General features: G+C 42.1%; 1 protein-coding gene across 8 annotated transcripts in view; it reads left to right on the top strand.

Annotated features, from left to right (window-relative positions):
- Positions 1-13,388, top strand: part of GRM1 (glutamate metabotropic receptor 1) — a 177,275-nt gene extending 163,887 nt beyond the window's left edge. For 3 of the 8 annotated variants that reach the window (XM_061378723.1, XM_061378722.1, XM_061378725.1), the window contains exon 9: positions 10,688-13,388. In XM_061378723.1, coding sequence (XP_061234707.1) covers positions 10,688-11,522 — 835 coding nt within the window. In that variant the 3' untranslated portion in view covers positions 11,523-13,388. Of the gene's footprint in view, positions 1-1,951; positions 1,991-3,005; positions 3,091-10,687 lie in introns of all 8 variants that reach the window. The other 5 variants (XM_061378728.1, XM_061378727.1, XM_061378730.1 and 2 more) reach the window with 5 other exon arrangements.
- The last annotated feature ends 9,234 nt before the right edge of the window (positions 13,389-22,622 follow it).

Genomic DNA, 22,622 nt, shown 5'->3' with positions numbered 1-22,622 from the left:
CAGACAGATTCATTCAATTTGTGTCAGTCTGGGGAGTCTGGTTGAATAGGGAGAGTAATTCCAGGGCAGAAGGTGAACGTTTCTAGTTTCACAGTTGTTAGATATAAATCACTACAGATACCAATTTACACTTTCCTACAATCCTGACACATCTGTTTGCCTCGTGGGATGATTCATTTACACTTAAGAGAAAAAATAGTGGCAAGAGTGATTATTCCCTCAGATCCTTTATAATCCTCACTGCAGATTTCAACAGGCCTGTTACCTACCCTGTTCTGAAGGACTGGCTAGAAACATTTTTCATCTTCAAAGAACATGAAGCAAAGCAATTAAACCACTTCTTTCAGGAGCTCTGCAATGCCACCCTGCTTCCTCTGCCAGACTCCCTGTTACTTCACCCAGGGGTTCATTAGAAAGCAGTTCAGACACTTTCATGATGGTATGCCAACTCCTCGTTCAAATGCACAGAAGATCTATCCTGCCTCTGGGCTTAAGATACAAATAACCACTCAGCAGGAATTGCCCTTGAGAAGACTGCCCCAAAAATGACCCCTTAATGTTTGTATTGTGAAGATGAGCAGGCTGCGTAATTTTTTGGTAACCAGAGAAATATATGTGAAGTGCCATCACTGCCTGCAAAGCTGGGAAGAAAAAGCATCACAGTTGTCACAATTAAAAATAGAAGAAAAAAAGGAGAGGCACAGAGATCTGGGCACTAGTTCTGAATTAAGGGCTCTGCAGTATTAGCACAGACTACTAGTAAGACAAAGCAAGTCTACAGGGATACTTCAAAAACATTTATTATTATTTATCCTTATTTATGCAATTGACAGTGATTTGACAATTGCAAAATAATTCACTGCATAATCAGCACAGGCACTACATTTCCCATAACAGTATAAATTTAAATTTCACTATTCTACTGAAGCATGAACCTTGAGGTTTAGAGCTGATTTCTGTAGTGTATATGCTGTATATCACCACATGGGGATTGCTCTTGACCTTGACCAAAAGTCAGACCACTGCTTTGATGGAGCTTGGCAGGGTTTTAACAACAGCCTCCCACAGAATGCAAAACGGTGAGGCATGTGGGGGATGCATACTTTATTATGTGTAATATCTCTGATTTTGGCTGAGGAGCACAGCTGCAGCCCACAGTAAGAAAAGAGTTTACTGTATTTTGAACATGTTAGGAAGCATTTTGGACTGCCTGAGGAAGCAGGCTTTTTTCTTTCTTTCTTTCACATAGGAAGATTTCATAACAAGACCTACAGACGCTCAAAGCTTGGAGAGCAAAATGCTCTGAACTCACTCCAGGAGTATATCTGAGTAAGAAGAAAAACAAGGGGGGGGGGGGAGCAAAGGATGCAACTAAGTAAGCCAGAAGAGACAGCAAACCACGGTAGCTGGTGGACGATAGTTGGCAAAGCTGGTTGACTCAGAAAAATCCAGGTCCCAAGCAGTGCTCCAAAACAAAAGTCTTCCACATTTTCCAGGGTCCCTGAGCAAGGCTCTTCATGGCTGTGTGCCTTCTATTGTGCATACAGCACTGCGTGTGTGCGAAATACATTTTGAACTGGATTTTTTTCTCTCTGATAATCAGCTGCATGTTGCTACTTGTTCTGTAAAATTAGCTCCTGTGGACTGAATAAACTACTAATTTCTGACTTTTAAAAAAGCAAGAACATGAAGTAGAAAGCTCTTATTCTGTCAATAGATGAAGAAAATGGGAGGCCTATAGAAGTGTTGGATATTCTATATAATCAAAAGCTTAATAATCTCTGTAACTTTAATAGGGTGTGTATGGTAGCTAAGTTCCTAATTATGATTGCCTCTAAATTGCCAAACCTCAGAGATATCATTACACCTCGTAAAGAATTCTAGAAACTTCAAAGTGAGTAGATTTACAAAATTGCTCAGCAGTGTCTTATTTGTGTTTTATTCATAATAGTTCAGAAGTCATCTCAAGGCATCTACCTCTCCAAAATGGGTATGCATGTATTCTGTGTACATCATGCTGTGCTCCCATGCTTTAGTATGTGGTGAGAAGAATCGCTTGTTTGGCTCATAATCAGCTGTACTGAGTGTGTAGTATCTGCACATACCATCCATGAATCTGTTGTTTTGAGATAAACAGAAGTCTGGCAAGCATGCACTATGATTTTTTAATGGGGAGAAATGCTGAATTTTTATTTGCATTTTATTTGCAATATAATGACAATTTTGTTTTGCAGAAATTCATTGATACATTCCATGTGCAAAATTACCTGAGATTCTTGTCAAAACATGCGCGTGTGTGTTTATATTTTTATTGATTTTGAGGAAGGCAAATGAGCGTTTGCGTCCCCTTGACAGGGTAAGGAAAAGGAGAAAAATAAAGTGGAATTTGTCTTACATTAATGGCCAGAACCACAATCTGCAATCTCTTTTTGAATTACCCCTGCAGATAGAGCATCAAGGAGACTATTCATTCTGCATCTACCTCAATAGAGCCAATGTTTCCTTGAAAAAAAGGAAGCACATATAGTGAAATTACATATAATGAAAGCTAGTGACTATTCAGCTGCAGCTCAAAACTAAAAGAAATAAAATATTCAGGAAAGCAGGAAGCACAAACTTCACTAACAAAGCCTTTTGGCAATACTACTGTAAATAAGATGAGAATGGCAGGTGCGCCTTTTTCATCATTTCACCCTCCATTGGGAATACCAGGGGAGAAGTCCCTTTGACAGCTAGATGCACATCTGCCCTTGCAATCTGGTATGTAAAGTGCATCAGGGCTCAGCAAGGAAGCAGGAATGAATACCATGAACCTATTTTAAAGAGTACTATAATCAAGGAGAAATCTATGGGGAAGTTGAGGTAGCAAGAGGAGAAAAGATGGGAAAGCCCACAATGGCCCTTAGGGGTAGGTCAGTGACAGGCACCCTATTGAGTGGTATAGCCACCATGTGTGCACATGTGTATAACCACTCACTGGGTGTCTTTTTCTTTTCAATCTTCAGGAAGAGGCAGCCAGAGTTCTCGCCCACCAACCAGTGTCCGTCGGCACATGTGCAGCTTTGAAAAATCCCACACTGCAGTGAATGTGTAAGAGAAGCTGCATGACAAAGAGTGGTTTTACCCCTTGCTTTCTCTTTCTCATTGGTTTATCATGTCTAATGATGTGACAAATGTGTTGCATGCCATTAAAAATGGGAAATTTGCTTATGTCCCCTGTTTTGCACAATGCTTTAATCTGATTGTCCAGATGTGATGAAGAGGACACTGAATAATTTTTTTTCCACCTTATTTTTTTTAAGACTTCAATTTTATTTGTAAATTCCTACATCTTTGCAAATGCATCTTTTTTTTTTTACTGATTTTATCTTATTTTTCCATTTAGCCATTTTTTTTCTTTTTTATGGTTTTTCATGGAGATGACATGATCTTGCATGCTTTAAACTATCTAGCGGCTGTCTCACTGCAAGACATCTTTGCTGTGCACAGCTCTTGCTAACTGTGCTTGTTAGTGAACTGCTGCTGCAGAGCCAGCAGAGGGAACACAGAAATCCTTGGTTTGGTGGGATTTGCAGAACAGGGAAATTGCAAGCAGGCACATGTAAATAAAACCAGTAGAATGTGGCTTAGGAACAGTCTCCCTAAAGTATCTTTAAGCAGTAGCAGAGAAATTTTTCCTGATATAATTACTGAAAGATGTTCAGATTCTGGCTATTCCTTGTTCAGTGAACAACAGCAAAATTCAGCTTTTCAGAAACAAGAAGTGCAAATACTGCCCTCTCTGAGCACAAACCCTGTGGAGAAAACATACTAGCTGTTGCAGAAGCAGAAAGGGCTCGCCTCATTTCTTCCAGGAGGGATTTATGCTTGTTTCCATCTGATAAACTGCAGATGTGAAACAGTCCTGCTCCCTGCCCCAGGGAAGGCTGTGCAGTGATGAGGAGGAAAGCTGCCTGGGATCCACTGACACAGCATTTTGAGCAGCAAGGTTTCTCTACAGCCAGAGATGCTGTGTAGCGACAAAGCGTTCTAGCTCTGTGTATGTCTCTGACAGCCTATGCTATTTGCAGACAGGTAGCAATGATTTAATTCAATCAAATATGCCACTCTGATTAACAGATCAGAAGAAATGCGCAGAATGCATCATGTATTTGTAGAGGTAGTGTTTTTACATGGCCTGTGCAGCAACCATTTGCCACCCTGAAAGGTAAACTTTACAAAGGCAGTGTAAAGAGCAGTATAAAAATTTTGTTATTAGCCTCCAGGCTGACAACAATATTTCCCTTCTTTTCTGATCTGGAACAAGTGCTGCAGATTCCTAGGGCATAGATAGCCAGTTGACTGTCTGGAAAGACCAATGATCAAATGGGAGTCCAACACAGGTTATACCTTTAGGAGGCAAAGGTGAATGCAGCAACAGCTTATATTCAGAAAGCATGGGCACAAGCTGTAAAGCTCCTAAGCAGTGTCAAGGCTGAACTTACTGCTTTTTGCATGACAACGCTTGGGATTTTTTTTTTCAGTTTGGAAAAAAAATCCTCATCCACATGAGCTCCTGAGAAACACCTCTGGTGGGATCCAACCAGTCAATGGGGTTTCAAATGCCTGTGGCAGCTGCAGATCAGAAAAGCAGCAGAGGTTTTCAGAGCTGCTGAGCATGGAGCTTGCTTGCATCCCTGCCCCACAAGCTTCCCTCTCCCTCCAGCCAGGTCTGACGTTTTCAGAGGCCTGGCAGCACTGCACTGTGGCCAAGGGAAGGGGACATCCTGCATCAGCAATCGTCTGCCTGAGCTCCCTGTGGCAGCCCAGCCCAGGCTGAGCAGTAGGCGTGTGTCTGTCATATCGCCAGCTGCCCATCACCACTGCCTGGCCTCATGTCTGAGTGTCAGTCTCCAGAACTGCAGAAATGCAGCAGTTTGTGAGCCTGAATTTTTCCTGAAGGAAAATCCAGATGTTGTCTCCATTCTCTGTATGATCCTGGAGATGTTCAGAAATGCAGAATCATGAAAATATGGAATCATAAATATTTATTATCATATTAAAAAAACTCAGAAACATCAGCTCTGCATTTCAGGGCTCTTTTCTTCTGAAGCTGCACATTTGTTACCATGGAAACTTTGAGATACACCCAGAAAAACCACAGGCTTTACTAGCTGCTTTATCTTCTGCAGCATATTATGGAGAGCTGTACATTACAAACAAGGAACCTCATGACTAAGCTTCCTGTGGCAACTGGGTTAAGCTTGCATCCAAAATGCTGGCTTGTTAAGGCATTTCTGGTGGCTCTTCAAGCACTGTTTAAATTGTTGGGAGTTTGTTTCATTCCCAAGTATATGAGAGAATCTGACAAGTTAGAGTGGGAGAAAGATCTCATTGACCGCTGCCTCTGCAAGGGCTGCACACTTTTTGGCATCAAATATGCAGAGCAACAGGCTTTTACCAGTTCATTAATAATTTATTGCTGCTCTGATATTGCTACTGACTAGGAAATATTTTGGCTTTTCAGTATAATTTGTCCTTTTGGAATTTCATCTAGGGCTCTCACTTGTGCATCTATATTCTATGTAAAATACCTTCCAGACTCGGTGCTAGCACCTTGCAGATCTTTGAAATCAAACAACATATTCAGCTATTTTAGCTTTCTCACACGCACTCTCTTTCTCCGTCTTGGATGTTGGTTTTGGTTTTTGTTGCCATTCTGTATACAGCTTCCAGTCTGTCAGTATCTTTCTGGTAAAAAAGTGATGCCCCAAATCATTTTCCATCAGAACCACAGAGAATTACAGAAAGCAAGGAGAAACCTCCAATCATCTTGATTACTATTAAACTGTAATCATAGGAAAGACCTCCTAATCTCTGTATAATTGTGTGGTGCTTTTGAGCAGAGAACACAGAATTCATGGGCTATACTTATGGTTTTATTTTATTCAAAGCTCATTAATTAGCTTTTCTTACTCAACAGCAGCTCTAGATCTTTTTCCATGGCATTTCTTTTGCTACAATGTGTTTTGAAGGTTGTTGATCTTCACTGCCTTCCAGTCCTATGGACTATTTTGTCTTAGCTTCACCCACCTACACTTTCCCTAAATTAATTTCATTCTATCATTTTCTTCCTGTGTTCATAAGCTTTCCAGGTCCCTTTGCTCAAAATACTGTAATTTTCAGTTTTCACATTCTATTAGCTGTTTTTGATCCCATCTGAATAAACACTTTAGTTCAAGTACTGTCATTGGCTGCACTGTCATATACATTGATTCAAATGTGCAGCATGAGACACATTTCAGATAACACGTTTCTCCATTGAAATCAGAGCATCTATGGTGACTTGCACCATGCTTTTTCTGTGCACTAACTTTAAAATCCTTTAAAAGAAAATCACAAAGATGATCCAGTAGGATGTATTCATTCTGAATAATTGGTGGGGTTTACTAAATAACAAACAGATTCAAAACTTATTCACTAGGAAGAGCGTTTTCTAATTTCACTTTGAGTTGCAGGTTTCTGATCTTCATTACTTGAACGCTGAAAGAATTTGCTTGCTATTTGTGACTGTTTATTATCCTGAACTTTGTATTATCTATTGGAATAAGTTGTTTTCTCTAAGCAACACAATAGTAGCTATTTGATTTTTTATTTTTTTTCAAAATACTTGAAGACCAGAGTGGTGAATCAAAGATTTTTTGCTAGTAATTGGATGGAGGACTGAGATGTGCCATAGCTCCTATATTTCACATGATGCTAAAATTTTATAGTAGCTATTATAATTCTTTTATAACGCTGCCCTTTATACACATTGTCAATATAATATTCTTTGTTGAGCTAGGCAAGTACATGTGGTACATGCTAAAGTTGCAGGGCTTCAAATATGTTGAGGCATTACATTTAATGCCCAAGTGGCCTTACTGAAATGGAGACAATAATAGAAGAGACCTTACGGATACCAGCAAAGCACCCGCAAAACACTGCAGTGTAGGTACTAGTATTAAATTTAAAGTTTGTTAGCTTGGGTCCTAGGAACAGTGAGGCTGCAGCAGGACAGAGCTTTTCTCAGGCTCATTGCTGCTTCTTGTGTGACTGCAGGGTTGGAGAAAACTTGTGGACAAGGCAGAAATTCCTCTGCTGGATTCCCTAGGATGGCATCCATCAGCACCTGCTGTTTGGGCTGGGATAGGTTTGGACCAATACACAGGTGCTTTGGATGGTGGCTTTTGTTTGCTTCATTTGCTTTAACCTCATCAAGGCACATACCACTGTTTAACCATTTCATGTGGTATCAATTAGAGATTGTTATGCATAAAATGTTCAAGACAAAAAAGACAAGGGTTCAGGCACACAGGACTGAGAGTTCATCTAATTCTCCATGACCAGGCATGTCCTATAGCTGTGCAGGGGTATTTTGGACCACAGTCTCAGACCTGGGTATATGAGTTCTTTTAAAGACTTTCTGCAAGAACTACTCAGGACTGAAGCTGTTTTTCAACTTCCTCAGTGTCTATAACCATAAGCTGAAAGTACCTGAAAATTACTGCCCCAGAGTCATGCAGAGGGTATGTTGTAAAGGTTGATGCATGTATTAAAAACACTTTGAATTAGAAAAAATAGCAACAGATCCAGTCATGGAACTAATAAAAATTCACACAAGAAATATGCTTTGCCTATTTCCCCAAAATATGAAAACCCTAGACAAAACTGTGGTGAAAATTGAGAATCAGCATTTAAATTTGAGGAATGTCATTGCCTACAAAGTAAACCTATCTTATATAGGAAATCCAAGAACCTGCCTGAACATTTAGACTAGATGCAAAGATTTGAATAAATAGTACTTGAAGTTCTACACTGGGTATACACAGCTACAAACCTTAAGATCCCTTGAGGCTCCAAGGAGTTCACTTCTAGGCAGTAAGTGTGAAGTCTATGGGAAATTGCAAAAAGAAGAGAGAAAGCTAGGAAAGGCAAATACCTGGTGAACATGAAATAGTCCCACCTGATCATGTGCAATTGAACATCAAGTTTTCAACACCTCAGCTGTGATCAGGTTTGGTGCCCTCTCCTGCCTTTGAGTGTCACTCTGTCTCAAACATATATTTACAGGCTAATGGTGCATGGACACAGCACATTGAGGGAAAGAGCTGGAATGAGACTAAGGAGAACAGTAACAAAAAAGAGAGATTTCCCAGTGGAAATTGCCACTAACCCTACAGAGATCCACTGTGGCTCAAAAGCTGTTTGTCACAAAGCCATCAGAGTCATGAGGAGTAAGGTCTGTCTGGCAAGTGGAACCAAGGTGCTTTGGCAGCACCAGCCTTCCCCAGTAACAGCCAAATCCTGATTAAGTTGTTTGTTCATGTTTGGGTATTGCAGTCCCAGTACAGTTTAAGTATGGTCATTGAGTTGGGCTTGCTTAAGTACATAATGGAGAGCACTACGGAGTAAAGAAGTCAGAAGAGCAAAATTTCACTGTGAGGCGGAGAAAAACTAACTGAATAGGAGGAAGAGCTGAAGACAGAGGTAGTAGTTCCTTAAAATAGCAGTGCTTGCCTTTGATGTAAAATACAAAATCTTGGGAACAAAATGAGATAGGGACTAAACAGATGGTGTGAAGAGAGATTCAAAAGTGAGATGATGCACTGGAGCTAGATGTAAAGAAGTAAATGATGCAGAAGTGGACTTAGCATAAGAGACAGCAGATAATCATTATGGTTTGGTTTGGGGTTTTGTTTTGTTTTGTTTTTTATTTATTTTTTTCCAGAAAAGCCCTTTGCAGTATTTGTAAGCTCTAGCATCAACAACATACAATGAGACCACTTGACTTGTTTTCCTCTCTACAAAAAAAGACTTGCTTTGAAGTTAAAGCAGACAAATGTGTTCCTGTGTGAAGAGTTTGTAGATGCTGATATGTTAAAATATTACTGTAAAAATCTGTCACACCCAACAGTTACATTCATTTGCTTATCTCTGTAACACTTCAAAAAAATGTCATACCACATCTCATTTTGATCAAAACAGGAATGCTTTTAAACCTTCATTCGTATATTTTCATTGATCAGTATAATATAGAGGCTTCATTCTTCAACTGGGAACTTGACGTTTTTCCCTGTAGATTAAAGATGTAAACCCAAATTGCTCCAAGTCCTACCAATTACATGCTTTGGGGGGTTATGAATAGTTTAGATGAGCCCTTTCTTGTGAGCCAGTTCCCACAGAAGTGATGAGTCACAGGTCCAGTGTTTAGAGTCTGGAGTTGGAGATGAACTTCACAGCTTGGATCCATCTCAGATTCTTTTTTTCTCCAGGAATATTTACTGCGCAGCTTGAAAGTGCAACATTGTCACATAACATTTCTTTTCCGTTTTGCCAGATTACATTATCTGCGTTGTATCAGTTTCTTCCCAGCTCTGAAGGAGCCTTTTGATATTTTTATCTTTTCTTTTACAAAATTCAAATGGTAATTATTTACTCCCTGAAAAAGAGAAGCGCAGGAGTCTGAGCAAGGAAAAACAGAATACTTAGAACAATACTGCAGGCTATATGCAAGGGGGGCAGTCACCCTTGATGCGTGCAGTAGCAGGAGGCAACGCAGCTGTGCCAGCCTCCCACCCGGATTGCCTCCCACCTGCACTGCAATCACAGGGTCTGAAATTTAATCCTTTGTTTACTTCTGCCTATTGAGGGATGAAACCCTGAGATAAGGTTGCTTTCCATAAATCATCTCAGAACTTCTCTCCCTCTCTGGTTTCTACCCAGGTATATTTATGTGTAGTATAATTTGTGAATGTTTTCTACTGCTCGACCTGCAATTAAACAATTGTTTGGTCTTCGTAAGTACCGCTCAGCTTCCTGCTCCACCAAGCTGCTAATGAGGTATCACTCTGCTTCAAGTGCTGCTCCCTGCAAAGGTACAGGGAATTGCAAAAGAACTACAGCTCCTCAGGGGCAGACCTGGCCCTCAGGTCCTCACTCAGCCAAACAGCCCAGCGTTTTGATGGGATCCAGCCAGCACTCAGTCAGAGTTCGTCTCACCATGATTGTGTTGTTGCTTGTTCCTCCACCCACACAGACCAACTGTCCTCAGTCCCAGCATTTTATCCTGGTTTGTAAATATTAGTTGCTCAGGAAGCAGTGTTTGCCTCCTACCTGATGGAGGCCCTGGGAGTCCTTCATTTCTGTAATAGCTAATTTGTTCTGAAGTGCAAAGTGGGGACAGGGAATAAAAGGGAAAACAGGGGTTAGCAGCAATTCCTCTCTCTACGCAGAGTTCCAAAGACTATGGCTGTGTGTTGTTTTTCTTCTAACAGTATGGAAGTGTTTCTTATAAGCTGTAAATGAGGCTTTGTCCTGGGTTCTTAATGAAGCCAGTGCTTTCTTAATGAAAGCACTTCCTGTAACTTTTCCCCCTTTTTTTTCTTCCCCCCCTGCAAAGTAGGGTTAGGAAACCTAGATACAGCTGGCCCTCTCAGAGTCCTTTCCACAGGCTAAGCTTCCCAGGCTGGCTATTGGGTGGGTAACCAGCAGCAATTACTGTGATTTACATCCAAAGGCAGTATTGTTTCTAGGAGGAGATAAAGAACTGAAGGGGGGAGGGTTATTAATGAAGCAAAGCAATCAGTATTTTTGTAAGCTTGTTTGTTATACTGCCCATGTCTGCGTAACGTAAATGAAAATAAATCCATCTTTATTTTATTCATAGTTCTAATGGAAAGTCTGTGTCATGGTCTGAACCAGGTGGAAAACAAGCTCTCCAAGGAGAACACACTTGGCACAGACTCTCAGTGCATGTGAAGAACCAGGAGACAGGGTGCAATCAGACAGCGGTAATCAAACCCCTCACTAAAAGCTACCATGGCCAAAGCAAGAGCCTGACTTTTACTGACATCAGCAGTAAGACTCTGTACAATGTGCAGGAAGAAGACAGAGAGCCCATTCGCCTCAACCAGCCCAGCAGCCCCTCCATGGTGGTGCACAGGCGAGTGGCGACGACGCCCCCACTGCAGGACACAGCAGAGGAGACCCACCTCTTCCTGCCCGAGCAGTCCCCCAAGACCCTGCCTCTGCAGCCACGGTCTCTCATGGACCAGCTGCAAGGAGTGGTCAACAAGATTGCCACCGGCATTCCCGACATCAATGCTGTCCTCCCCACGACTGGCTCTGGGAACGGTGTGCGGCCCCCATACCAGTCCCCTCCACTGCAGCAGCCATCCCTGTCCCCTTTCCCTGTGGCTGCCTTCAGCGAGGAGCCCCTGTCTCCCCCAGCTGAGGAAGTGGAGAGCGAGAAGCTGAAGCTCATTCAGGAATACGTCTATGAGAAGAACCCAGAGAAGGAGGACAAGGAGCTGGCAACCAGCAAACTGACTCTGGAAGACTCTCCAGCACTGACACCCCCATCTCCGTTCCGGGATTCAGTGGTTTCAGGCAGCTCCATGCCAAGCTCCCCGATCTCGGAGTCAGTGCTCTGCACACCCCCAGATGTGACCTATGCCTCTGTCATCCTGAGGGATTATAAGCAAAACGCATCCACCCTGTAGACACTGCAAGAGACAAGACGAGAAGGACTTTGGCAGCTGCCCATTGGGAGGTCCTGGGGAGACAAGTCTCCAAGGGCTGGAGGGAGAATGCGCAGAGAACAAAGTCACATATGACAGGGCAAAAATTTCATCCTGCACTTAAAGAATTAAAAGGACACAACAAAAAATTCAGTTCTGAGGGCTCAACATTCTCTAGCTGTTAAAACTGAAAATATTGTACTTTGAGAAAAAGATAGGAAACAAAGAAAAGCACAAACCCAAGAGACAACTTCTATAGCAAAAAATGAGTAAACACACAGGAAAAAAAAATCACACTTAGACACACCTTCTCTTGGCAATGCTTGAAAAGAACTCTGGGAAGTGTGACCTGCAGAGGACATTAGCACATTTCATGACTGCTGCCCATCTGCTACAGAAGCAACACATCCAGGAGCTGGAAGGGCAGAGTGTGGTGAGGAGGAGCAAAGCTACTTGTATATGAGACATACAAGCATAAATTTTTTCCTGGTTTCTGTAGGTGGTATAACTGTGTGATGTGTCTGGGGGAGAGGACCTGAGATAATGTGAAAGCACATGGCTCTTACTGACTTTTGTCTGAAGAATTTGTTCTTCGTACTAGGCTGCTTTTTGGGGGATCTGGGCTTTTTTAACTATGATTGTGAACAGAGTGATAACTATGATCAAGTTAAGACTCAAGAGGTTTCTGAATAAAGCCTTTGCTGTAATACGATAAGGACTTAGAAAAACTGCCCTTTTGTATAAGATTGCAAACCATGTGGCTAAACTGTTACACAACATTTCCTGTAGCAGAACAATATTTATTGACTAACTTTTCGTAATGTAACATATTTGCCCTGTGATTACATCTTTCCTTTGTGTTACTTTGGAATCAAATACATTTGAAATAGCTGTATATTTAGAGCAACAACTATTACTCTGAAAGAAAGGCAATTCCATACCAGGGTTAATCGGTCTTGAAGCAAGAGAGTGAGAGTACGTTTGTGTTTCTGTATGCGTGTGTATGGTATGCGTGAAGTGTAACGTCCAGTAACTACCACTGGAAGATTGTCTTATATACTATGAATATTTTTATGTTTAAAACATGTTTTATATCACATTGTTACAAATATTCAATAGAACTTTGGAAGTTTGTATGCTGTGCTAACATTTTTTTTTTTTTCATATACAAGCTGAAACAGTTGCTACCCTTAAAATAGGGTGCTTTGTTTTGCAGGTATTTTATGAAGTAGAAATATGGTATTAATAACCAGAGCATTGAGAACTTGTTCTTTTACATGTTTGCAGCAAGTGTGGTTAATGAAAAAAAAAAAAAAGAGAAAACACAAAAAAGAAAATATCTGATTTAGAAATCTTGCACATGCCAGTATAAAGGTGAGACAGGAAGAGCAATTCAACTATTCTGTTGTTTCAGGTAATGTAAAATAAAATTATGTCCAGACAGGAAATTTTATCAGTGCTTAATGTGTGCATAAATTCCAAGGGTTTCTTTATAGACAGTTCTTTTAATCTGTTTATGATGTTTAGTTGCATGTTCTTTCCATATGCTTTCACATCTTCTATTTAATATACAGTATTGTATCTTAATGGTCACTTCTAGGCAGCTGTAGTTCTGTCATTCATTCCTCTTCCTCTACTCTCATGTGTTTCCTAGAGATGGGCCTAATCCAAAGCTCCCTAGTAGCCAGCATGTTCAAAGTCCAGGCCTAATTGCTGTGGCTTGAACTTAATTATACTTATCATTACCCTATTTATAAATGTATATATTATACATATGCAGGACAGGATTTTAGCTGCTATGAACTTTGATTGTGCTGTTCAATTTGGATGAGGATATGTTCCACAGTTCTACAACAACCTGATTTTAACTATGCTTCCTGTGAGTGTTCTATCAGGGTTTTTCCGAATTCAGCCTATTTCTACTAATTTTCTTTCTTTCCACAAGAATTTTAAGAAATCCTGTTGCCAGTCATCAATTCCTCCCAAGATCCAGATCTCTTTTTTTTTTCTATTAATTATACAGTAGTGGTATTCAAAGGCCTGGCTGGTGCTCAAAACCAGATAGAATCTTTTTTCATCATCCTCTTTTTGTGATGTTTGCTGCTTTCAATAATACTAGTGGCCAATTGCTATCATTGTGGAAAGCATGAAATTATTTTGCCCAAAGATATGGTCTTTGTCAGTAGATTGATGTCTTTATAATGAACTAAAGACAATTGAGAGTCAGTTGCTTGATTTTTGTCTGTTGAGCCTTTTAGGGGGATATTTTTTGTTGTTGTTTCTGCTTAAGAATTTAAAAATGGTGATTACTCATTAAAGCAATGAGAAAAATCTTCTTTTCTTTGCCGATCACCACACTGGCACTGATTCTATCTTCTTACAATCTTAGTATAAGATTTGTTGTGCTGATTCCAAAACTATACATTGTTAGTAAGCACAGAACTGGTACAGGAAGCTGGTCTTTGAAGAAATTAGGTAGATAAGAAAAAGAAACATAATAGATTTGTATACATGGGGAGACAGCAATGTGGCAAGGTACTATATTGTTTTCATATGCATCTGTTTTGAACATATTAAGCACTGATTTTATTACTGCAGTGTAATTATATCATGAGTAGTTTACTTGAAATTCAGTATATTAGCTTTTAGTTTGTAAGTGTTAAAACTGGAAACATACACGTACGTATATATATCTAAAGAGCAAGAACTCACCTGCTGTATGTAGTTGTATGAGCTATGAAGCTTCCTGTAAAAGTTCTTTCTTTTGGTCTGTCAGATGCTTGATGAAAACTGCCTTTTTGTCAAAATGATCTTGAAAATGCTGTAAAATAAATATTTTCTATTTATTATTAAAAAATAGAATGCCAAGATTGATAATTTTTTCTTCCCAAGTAGAAAAATAGTCATGTCTAGCAATTAATTGTTCTAGGGCTTTTTCAGCATCATGTATGAGAGATGTTGGGATGCTCAAATTGAGGTAGGTATTGATTAGATTGTGGCATATGGGTGAGATGGTGGAGGGTTGGAGGATTTTTGTTTAGAAAACAAATCCCAGCTTTTTGGCTTCCTAATAAAAATCGGGAGCACTGTAGGTATGCATTCAGGCAGACATGTTGTAGAAGAGAATTTGATGGGAAATGACAAGAAATTTTGTTCTCAAGGACATGGGTAACACCAGCCCATCACTGGAAATACTTCATGTGTTTGTGAGATGTCAGCTTCTTCCATCATGGAAACTCAAATATGCTTTTTGGCAGCTATGAGTAATAGGCATTTATCCATCCCAGGCATCTTTGTCTCCTTCCTTTACTGCCTCTGTATAGAGCAAAGTACTGGGATTCTTGCCTCCGTTTCTGCAACTCACAACCATTGTGGCTTTTTGGTAACTCCTGAACTGCTGTGTGCTTCAGCTTGGGGCTCAGTAAGATGAGAGTATAAATGCTTTTTCTGGAGCACTGCTGAGATTTTCAGACCCAAGTGGCACTAAAGATAGAAAATCTAGCTCTTTTTCTCTTTACACTTGTGAATAGGCTTGCTTCTAGGGGCTCCTTGGGTTTGGTCTGGCCTTGCAAAAGCCCACGTCTGAGGAGCCAGTCTGCCTACAAGTACTGCACTGGTGGAGTACAGTGACCTTACGTTCAGCAGTAAGTACCAATGATTCAAAAGTTTGGTCTCTTTGCTTGTAGAGGTGTTTTTGTTTTGGGGTGAGGGTTTTTTGTTTGGTTGGTTGGGTTTTTTTGGTTTTTTTTTTTTGAGGAGGTTGTGGTTTTTATTTTGGTTGGTTGGTTGGTTTTGGTTTGGTTTGTTTTTTTTAATTAAAAGTCTAGTCCATCTATGTCTTAGTAAAGGTTCCACTGATCAAGTGGACTTAATTACAAAAACTTCTTCAGGGTAACACAGCAGCTACTCACCTCAGAGCACCCAGTGCAGCATTTCACAACTGCTGAAAAAGCCCAATGAAAATAGCTTTGCAGTGGGTAAATGGATGGCTGGTCCAGGACCACAGAGCAGCAAAGTAGCTTAGCATACTTGAGATGTAGTTTACAGCCTCCCACCAAGGACAGTGTTGGCAACTCCACCAGCCTGATCCATGCATATCTGCCCAAGCTCTGCTTAGTAAGATAGATCTCTGGACCCAGGCTAGTGTGTCACGCCTACTTTGCATGGAGTAGGTGGCTACAAGAAGCAAAAGGTAATGGAAATTGGGCCCCTGCAGTTGTATTTGTCACTCTTTAGGGAAAAAAAGAGAAGCAGGCTGCGAATAGCTGTTCTACACAAGGTCTGGGTGGCTGTTAAAAATGTTTCTTACATGGGAGTGGGAAAAGCATGGTTTTGCAGATTGTATTGTTGTGGTTGTCTTTTTTCCCAAATAAATGAGTCACTAGACACTTGGCAAGTACCTGTCTGCAAATCACTGGGAAAGAGAAGCAGACACTGTAGTGAATATTGAGGCCTATTTTTATCTACATGAATCTCAACAGGCATATTAGCCAAAAGGGAGGTATGGAATGTCATCCAGCCGAGTGTGTGGTGCTACTACAGGCCCCATATCTGGGCCAGCCATTCATTTTGGTGAACCCTGCAAGCTCCCAGAGATGATAGATAAGAGGAGGAGTTACTGGTTGTCATTTCCATTTGCATCTATCCAGCTCAAAAAAAAAGCAAGGTATTCTTTGCCTTTGCTAATTCAATTTGTGTTTCTCAATAAATAACACAAAAGGGGACTGCTCCCCACCTGAGAGAACAGGTCGCTCTTTGGTACCAGGAGAGCATCTATCTACTTGGTTTCAAAGTTAGGTGTAAGTAAGCAGTATATCTCTACAGAAGTAAAATATCTTAGTGAGTTTTGGGTTTCCATAACCAAAAGGCCTCTAGGTAGGTGGAGAAGCAGCTGGCACAGATATGAGTGCAGACAGAAAAGAGTTTAGGAGTGGTATGTATCTATGACATTCAATCCGCCCACTTATTTATTGCACAGCATGCAATATGTAGGTGGCATGAGATCCATTCCCCCACCTACACCACGGTATGGTGTATGGAGCTCCTACTTCCATTTGCTGCTGCTCTCAGTCTGCACCGGGAACAGGTATCTGTGAGATCTCCTTGCTGGAAAGGTGATGTACTTGTGGGACTGGCTTGGAGTAGACAAGTCTGTGGTTGGTTCTTTCCAACTCCCTGTTTTCCTTTACAAAGGGTGTCTTTGAAATGCACCAGGAATGTATTTTCCTTGCAAGCAGCACCTACAGATATGGGATTTGAGTGCTGTGAAAGGGCTCTAAAGAAGTTAATAGTTTAACAAGAGCTGTTTCCCAGCTCCCCTCCAACTGATTGCATGAAGGTGAGACCAGTCTCCCACTACAGCTAATCAGACCTGTCAATCCTATGCCCCTACTTTGGAGGGTGATGAGCCACTGCTTTCCTGAATGCCTAGCCACAAGTGCTGGCAAATGCCTGTGGTGGGCGTACACTCCCTGAACATATGCTCAGTGGAAAAATCACACCTGCAGCTCAAACAGAATCGTAGAATCATGGAATGGTTTGTATGGGAGAGGACCTTAAGATCATCTAGTTCAAACCCCCTGTCATGGCCAGGGACACCTCACACTAGACCATGTCACTCAAGGCTCTGTCCAGCCTGGCCTTGAACACCGCCAGGGATGGAGCATTCACAGTTTCTTTGGGCAACCCATTCCAGTGCCTCACCACCCTTACAGTAAAGAACTTCCCCCTTATATCCAATTTAAACTTCCCCTGTTTAAGTTTGAACCTGTTACCCCTTGTCCTATCACTACAGTCCCTAATGAAGAGTCCCTCCCCAGCATCCCTATAGCCCCCTTCAGATACTGGAAGGCTGCTATGAGGTCTCCACGGAGCCTTCTCTTCTCCAGGCTGAACAGCTCCAACTTTCTCAGCCTATCTTCATACGGGAGGTGCTCCAGTCCCCTGATCATCCTCATGGCCCTCCTCTGGACTTGTTCCAACAGTTCCATGTCCTTTTTATGTTGAGGACACAAGAATTGTACAGAATACTCTAGGTGGGGTCTCATGACACCCCTACTGCTTCCAAGCTGCTGGTGCTGGGAGGTCTGAGCACCAGATCTCGGCTGTCCTTAATGACACAGGGAAAAGAAAGAGCAAAGGAGAGAGAACAACTTGCCTTTATCTCCCTTACAAGAAGGTCAGGCAGGGCTGTGCCGTGGAGCCAGGAGTGTAGACTTAAAGACTTCAGCTAGAGCCTCTATTTTGGCAAAATTCCAACAGACTTGAAGAGTTGGCCCTTCACTCTTTTAGTTGCTCCTGTTAGTTAACCCTGAAATAGACAAAGTGCAAAATTATCAAAGCAAAATTCCTAAATACCACCATTGGGATTGATGACTTTCATGGAAGCTGAATCTGAGCAACGTTTTCAGAAACTTACAGTAAAGGAGGGTTTTAATATGCTTTTTAGACTTTAAAATGCACTGATAAATAGATGTCTTTTTATTTGGGATCAAGATGAAAATGAGTGTGTTTTAAGGAAAACAATTCAACTATATTTTAATAATTTGGCAGATACAATGACAGTCTTTTTGTTTAGTTTTGTTTTGCTTTTGGGTGAAGGGGGAGGGAGTGTTGGTTTGAGGTTTTTTTCTGCTTAAACATAATGCCAGGAATACCTAGAACATTATTAACTGTGCCAGGATTTTCATGTGCATCTGTGCAATGCTAATTTAGAAACTGAAGCCTTTAAGTGCTGACATCCTCAGTGTGTATGAATCAGTGCTCAGTCCTAGATTATGTCATTATCCTTGAAAAGCTGGTCCAGAACCTGTGCTACTAACTTTTGAGTTTCCTAAAGTTTTATTTCCCATTCCAAGCTCTGTTTTGAAGTTGTGAGCATCTTTGGCTTATCTCTGATATTGCTGCTGCTGCTTGTTACTCTTATCATTTAGTGTGGTGTGTTTGCACCAGCCTTGGCCCAGTTGCAGGGTGGAAGTGCCTCTCAAGCTGTAATTCCCCAGCAGTGTTGAGAGATTTTCATTCTGTGCTGTATTTCTCTTCTTGAGAAGAGGCTATGCTGCATGACTTGCCCTCCATCCTGCAGTTTGTGCTTGGGTAATATGGTTGTTCACTTGAAAAAATCATACAGTAAGAAAGTTTTGCCCTCCTGTTGACCCTGACAGCAAAGTTTGCACAGTTCCATTGGCCCAGTGTGCCAGGGCAGACTGGTAGGGATCATGCTGTTGGGGACAAACTTGGTTCATCATAGTCTGGCTCTGAAATCTGTTCCCAGTTCAGCTCTTGATTCATTTAGCAACTAAATTATCTATTGTCAGTGACACTAGATAATGGTCTGTGGTGAAACACACAAAAATAGAACAGTTCTGTTTGGCACGGCTTGTGGGAGCATACCCTTAAAAATAGGGGAGTTAACACCACTGTTAGCAAAAGGGAGTCTTATACCAGTTGCAAGACACATGAGGTAATGGTCCGTGGTGGCTCCTCCCCCAAAATCCCCTAAAAGTCCCGCAGTCCACTTTGGAAATCCTCAAACAGAGACCTTTTTTGTAATAACTGCACAGTCATAGCAAATAGCCATAACTGGCCACTCCTTCCAGTGTAGGCTGGCCCCCTGTGTTGGGATGAGTGCACACTTTCACTAGCATAAGAGCCCGAGCCTCATGCAATATGGAGGCATACCCTCATACCACTCAGGTCAACGTTGCCTCTGCAGGGATGCCCAGTAAGGTTGAACCTGCCACCTTGCACTGCAGTGATGTCTCTGGGAGCTGGTTTCCTGATCATCATCACATGGTCCGTGGGGTTGGTAAGATAAACACTCACCAAAAATATCCATCACTGCTTCTTTTACCCTTTGCTGGTTCTTCGTCCCTATCTTTTCCTGTAGTAATAAACTAGTTGGGTTTTTTATCCATTGTGTCTTGCTTCTCTCTCTCAACCTGGAATCCTCAAACTCTGCAACGTAGTTGGTGATGAGGATGGGATTCCAGGTCTGAGAGACTGTAAGAAACATTTTGGGATAACATGAGTAGAGTGGGGCCGTGTAGTGCAGTGCACAGTTACTGGATTGCGCCACGCCTTAGTTGTTGTTCTTTGTGATATGGTAGTGTAACCATGTTCAAAAAGAAGCTGCCCTCCAATTTGGCTCCTGGTGCCCTGCCAGTGGAACGGCCAGGATGGACACCTGAGCTGCAGAGTATGTTGTGGGATAGGTGAGAAAACCTCTACTCAGGTGGGGCTGGAGCCATGGAGTGAAAAATATCTCCTCAATCTATTGAAGTATTGGGGACAGTTTGTGGAAGTCCCACAAACAAACTCCAAAGAGCTCCTGCAACATGCTGGGCTCATGGGAGGAGCCCTAGTTTGTGTGTTTAACATGGGGGAGACTCCCAAGAGCTGGAGAAACAGGTAGATCAGTTGAAACAAGAGTTGATAACCGAAAAAGCTAGGGGAGTAATGCAACAACAATCATTAGCCACCACCCAAGCAGCATCAGGGTGGCAGGAAAACCTAGAGAAATTCACCACATCATATGATGTGCAGACCGCACGGCAACGGCAGAGATGCTCAAAGCCAGGTGCGGATATGGGGTCGCGGATATGGTCAGTAGTAACCCAACCAGACTGGGATCCTGAAACATGGAATGAAGACATCTGGAGTACATTGGATAGTGAGGAAGATGGAAACAAATGGGAAAAAGATGTGGAAAGAGCCTCGGGCCATGGCTCCTCCTGTGGAGTGGCCAGGGTGGATGCAGGAACCATGGAGCACATTGTGGGATAAAACAGAAACTTGCACTAATGTAGGATTTGAGCCATGGGGAGCTAAGGACCCCATGGGAGTGTTAAAGTTTTGGGGTCAGTTTGTAGAAATGCCCCATACCCACTCAAAGAAGTGACCAAGTCATGCTGGACAACACATGACAGGCTGCTTGCTGTTTGCCTACAAAAGGGATGGCAGATAAGAGCACAGAGTTGGAGCAACAAGTAGCAGATTTAGCTTTCAAGCTAGAAAAGCTTAAGGCAGAAGTGCTGTTACAGAGGCAGGCATTTGTAGCCACTGCAGAGCAGGGTGAGAGACTTAGGAGAAAAGAAATGGTGCCACCCTCGCAGAAAAATACACTGCCTGCATCGCCAAAAAGAAGAGAAATAAAAAGGATACAAGGATACGAGGGTAGTGGGGCTACGGTCCATGTGCTTGTGTCTGATCCTGACTGGGACTCAGAGACATGGAATGGAGATACTTAGGGTACCAGTGAGTCAGAATCAAATACTGAATCTGAGGCAGACGTGAAAAAGGAAGGAGTCCACACAACTCCTGTGTTTAAAAGTAAGATGATTATCGAGGCAAATGGCACCGGGGGGGCCTCAGGAGCCCTGCGTGTCTTTTACAGACAGGTTGGACAATGCTATGCAAATATATACAATGCTGTCTCTCAACCTGGAATCCTCCAACTCTGAAACAGCGTCTAGGACATTGGTCTACCCAGGGGTATTTCAAAGCTGCATAAGGGAGCTGGGTGCCAGTTTACAACTGACACAAGTAAAAAACTGGGCATGTAAATCCTTTAGATACCCTTGAAAACTCAGCCTGTCTTTCTCTCCATTTCAGATCTGGACACAAGAGAGAGGTGTATAAAGACATGAGGATTTTCATAGCCCTTTTATTCTCTTCCCTAACTCCATTGCACTGCCAATTCACTCTTGCTCATTCTTTTCCAGCCTCTTTCTACAGCATGCATGGCACAGCTGTGGAAATTTCACCTTTTAGTTTTATAGCTTTGGCTGAGTTCCCTCATTTTTTTGTTTCCACTTACCTCATGATCAGTTCTAAAGGAAGATTTTGGAGGTCTGTGAAAGCTTGTGGAATAAAAAGACCACACAAAGAGAAGACACAACACATGCATCAGATGGGGTAGCTCAGGTGCTGCAGCCATATAAATCATCAAATAAGGCTGCAGTCCACAGTACAGTTAACCCCCAAGAGGACAGAAATGCCAGCAGGTGTAAGGAGAGCTAATTTTCCCAGCAAGATCCAGGCTTTGAGTCCCAGCTCCAGCATAATGTGTTATCTGTACCACATGACAACACTGCAGTACCACCATTTGCGAAACACTCAGAGCCTTTTCCTTCTTATTGCTGTTTTTTTTTTGGGGGGGGGGAGTGGGATAAGTATCACTGTCTTCAATAGCCACTGTGCAGAGTTCTTTCTCCACTTCTTGTTACCAACACTTACAAATATTCAAAGCCTTTTTCTTCTTCTTGCTGCTTTTCAAGAGGGGTGTCATCACCTTCAGTGCAAGGCACACCCTGTCAATAGCACAGTGCCAGAGCAAGATCAGGACCCAGGGAGTGAATGTGCTTCCTTGCACAGCACACTGCTTTGAGACATTTGTATGTGCTTTCCTTCAGCATTTAGAGCTCTCTATCTAGGCAGTGCTGGTGGCAGGAGCCTCAGCACCTCTGCTCATAGCAGCATGAACAACATGCACTGGTAAACAGCACCACAGCAAGCAATACTTACATTTCAACCTCAATTCCTCAGCTCAGTTGCCAGGACTTTCCCTTGTCTTCCTGTCACAAACAACTTTCCAGCTGTGACACAAAGAAGCAAGTTTGAATGAAGAAAAAAGACACTTTTCCACACAAAGACTTCTTGGTGCTAAAGGCAAGTAGCCCTGGAACAGTATTTTACAAAGACCAGGCACATCCCTCAGCAGGACATCTCCCCTGTGCACAGGAGACAAGGTCCCCACACTGGCAGACAGTATGGGGATATCAGATGGGACAGATGGAAGATGGAACCCTCACAGGCCCTTCAAGACAGGTAATTTTACAGGTACTGTTCATCAATGCAACCAAGACACAGTTGAGGGCAGTTTAGGAGAAAGAGCTTTGAAAAAGGCAAGCATGGGCAGTTCCTCCATGTCACCCTCCTTCGGGGGACTCAGGTCAGGGTGTCTGTGTGAGCATAAGACTTGCTGCCATGTCAGAACAGTCTGCAGCTCACGTAGTCTCATCACCTTTTTGCCTCCAGGCGCTTCTGAGCTCCAGCCCTGGCTCTTCCCAGTGGTTTCTCTCC

This window comes from Neopsephotus bourkii, unplaced genomic scaffold (assembly GCF_033783945.1).
Source record: "Neopsephotus bourkii isolate Nb327-2 ecotype Australia unplaced genomic scaffold, CSIRO-AGI_Nbou_v1 NB_1767, whole genome shotgun sequence".
NCBI lineage: Eukaryota > Metazoa > Chordata > Aves > Psittaciformes > Psittacidae > Neopsephotus > Neopsephotus bourkii.
This window is presented reverse-complemented; position numbering and strand designations above follow the sequence as displayed.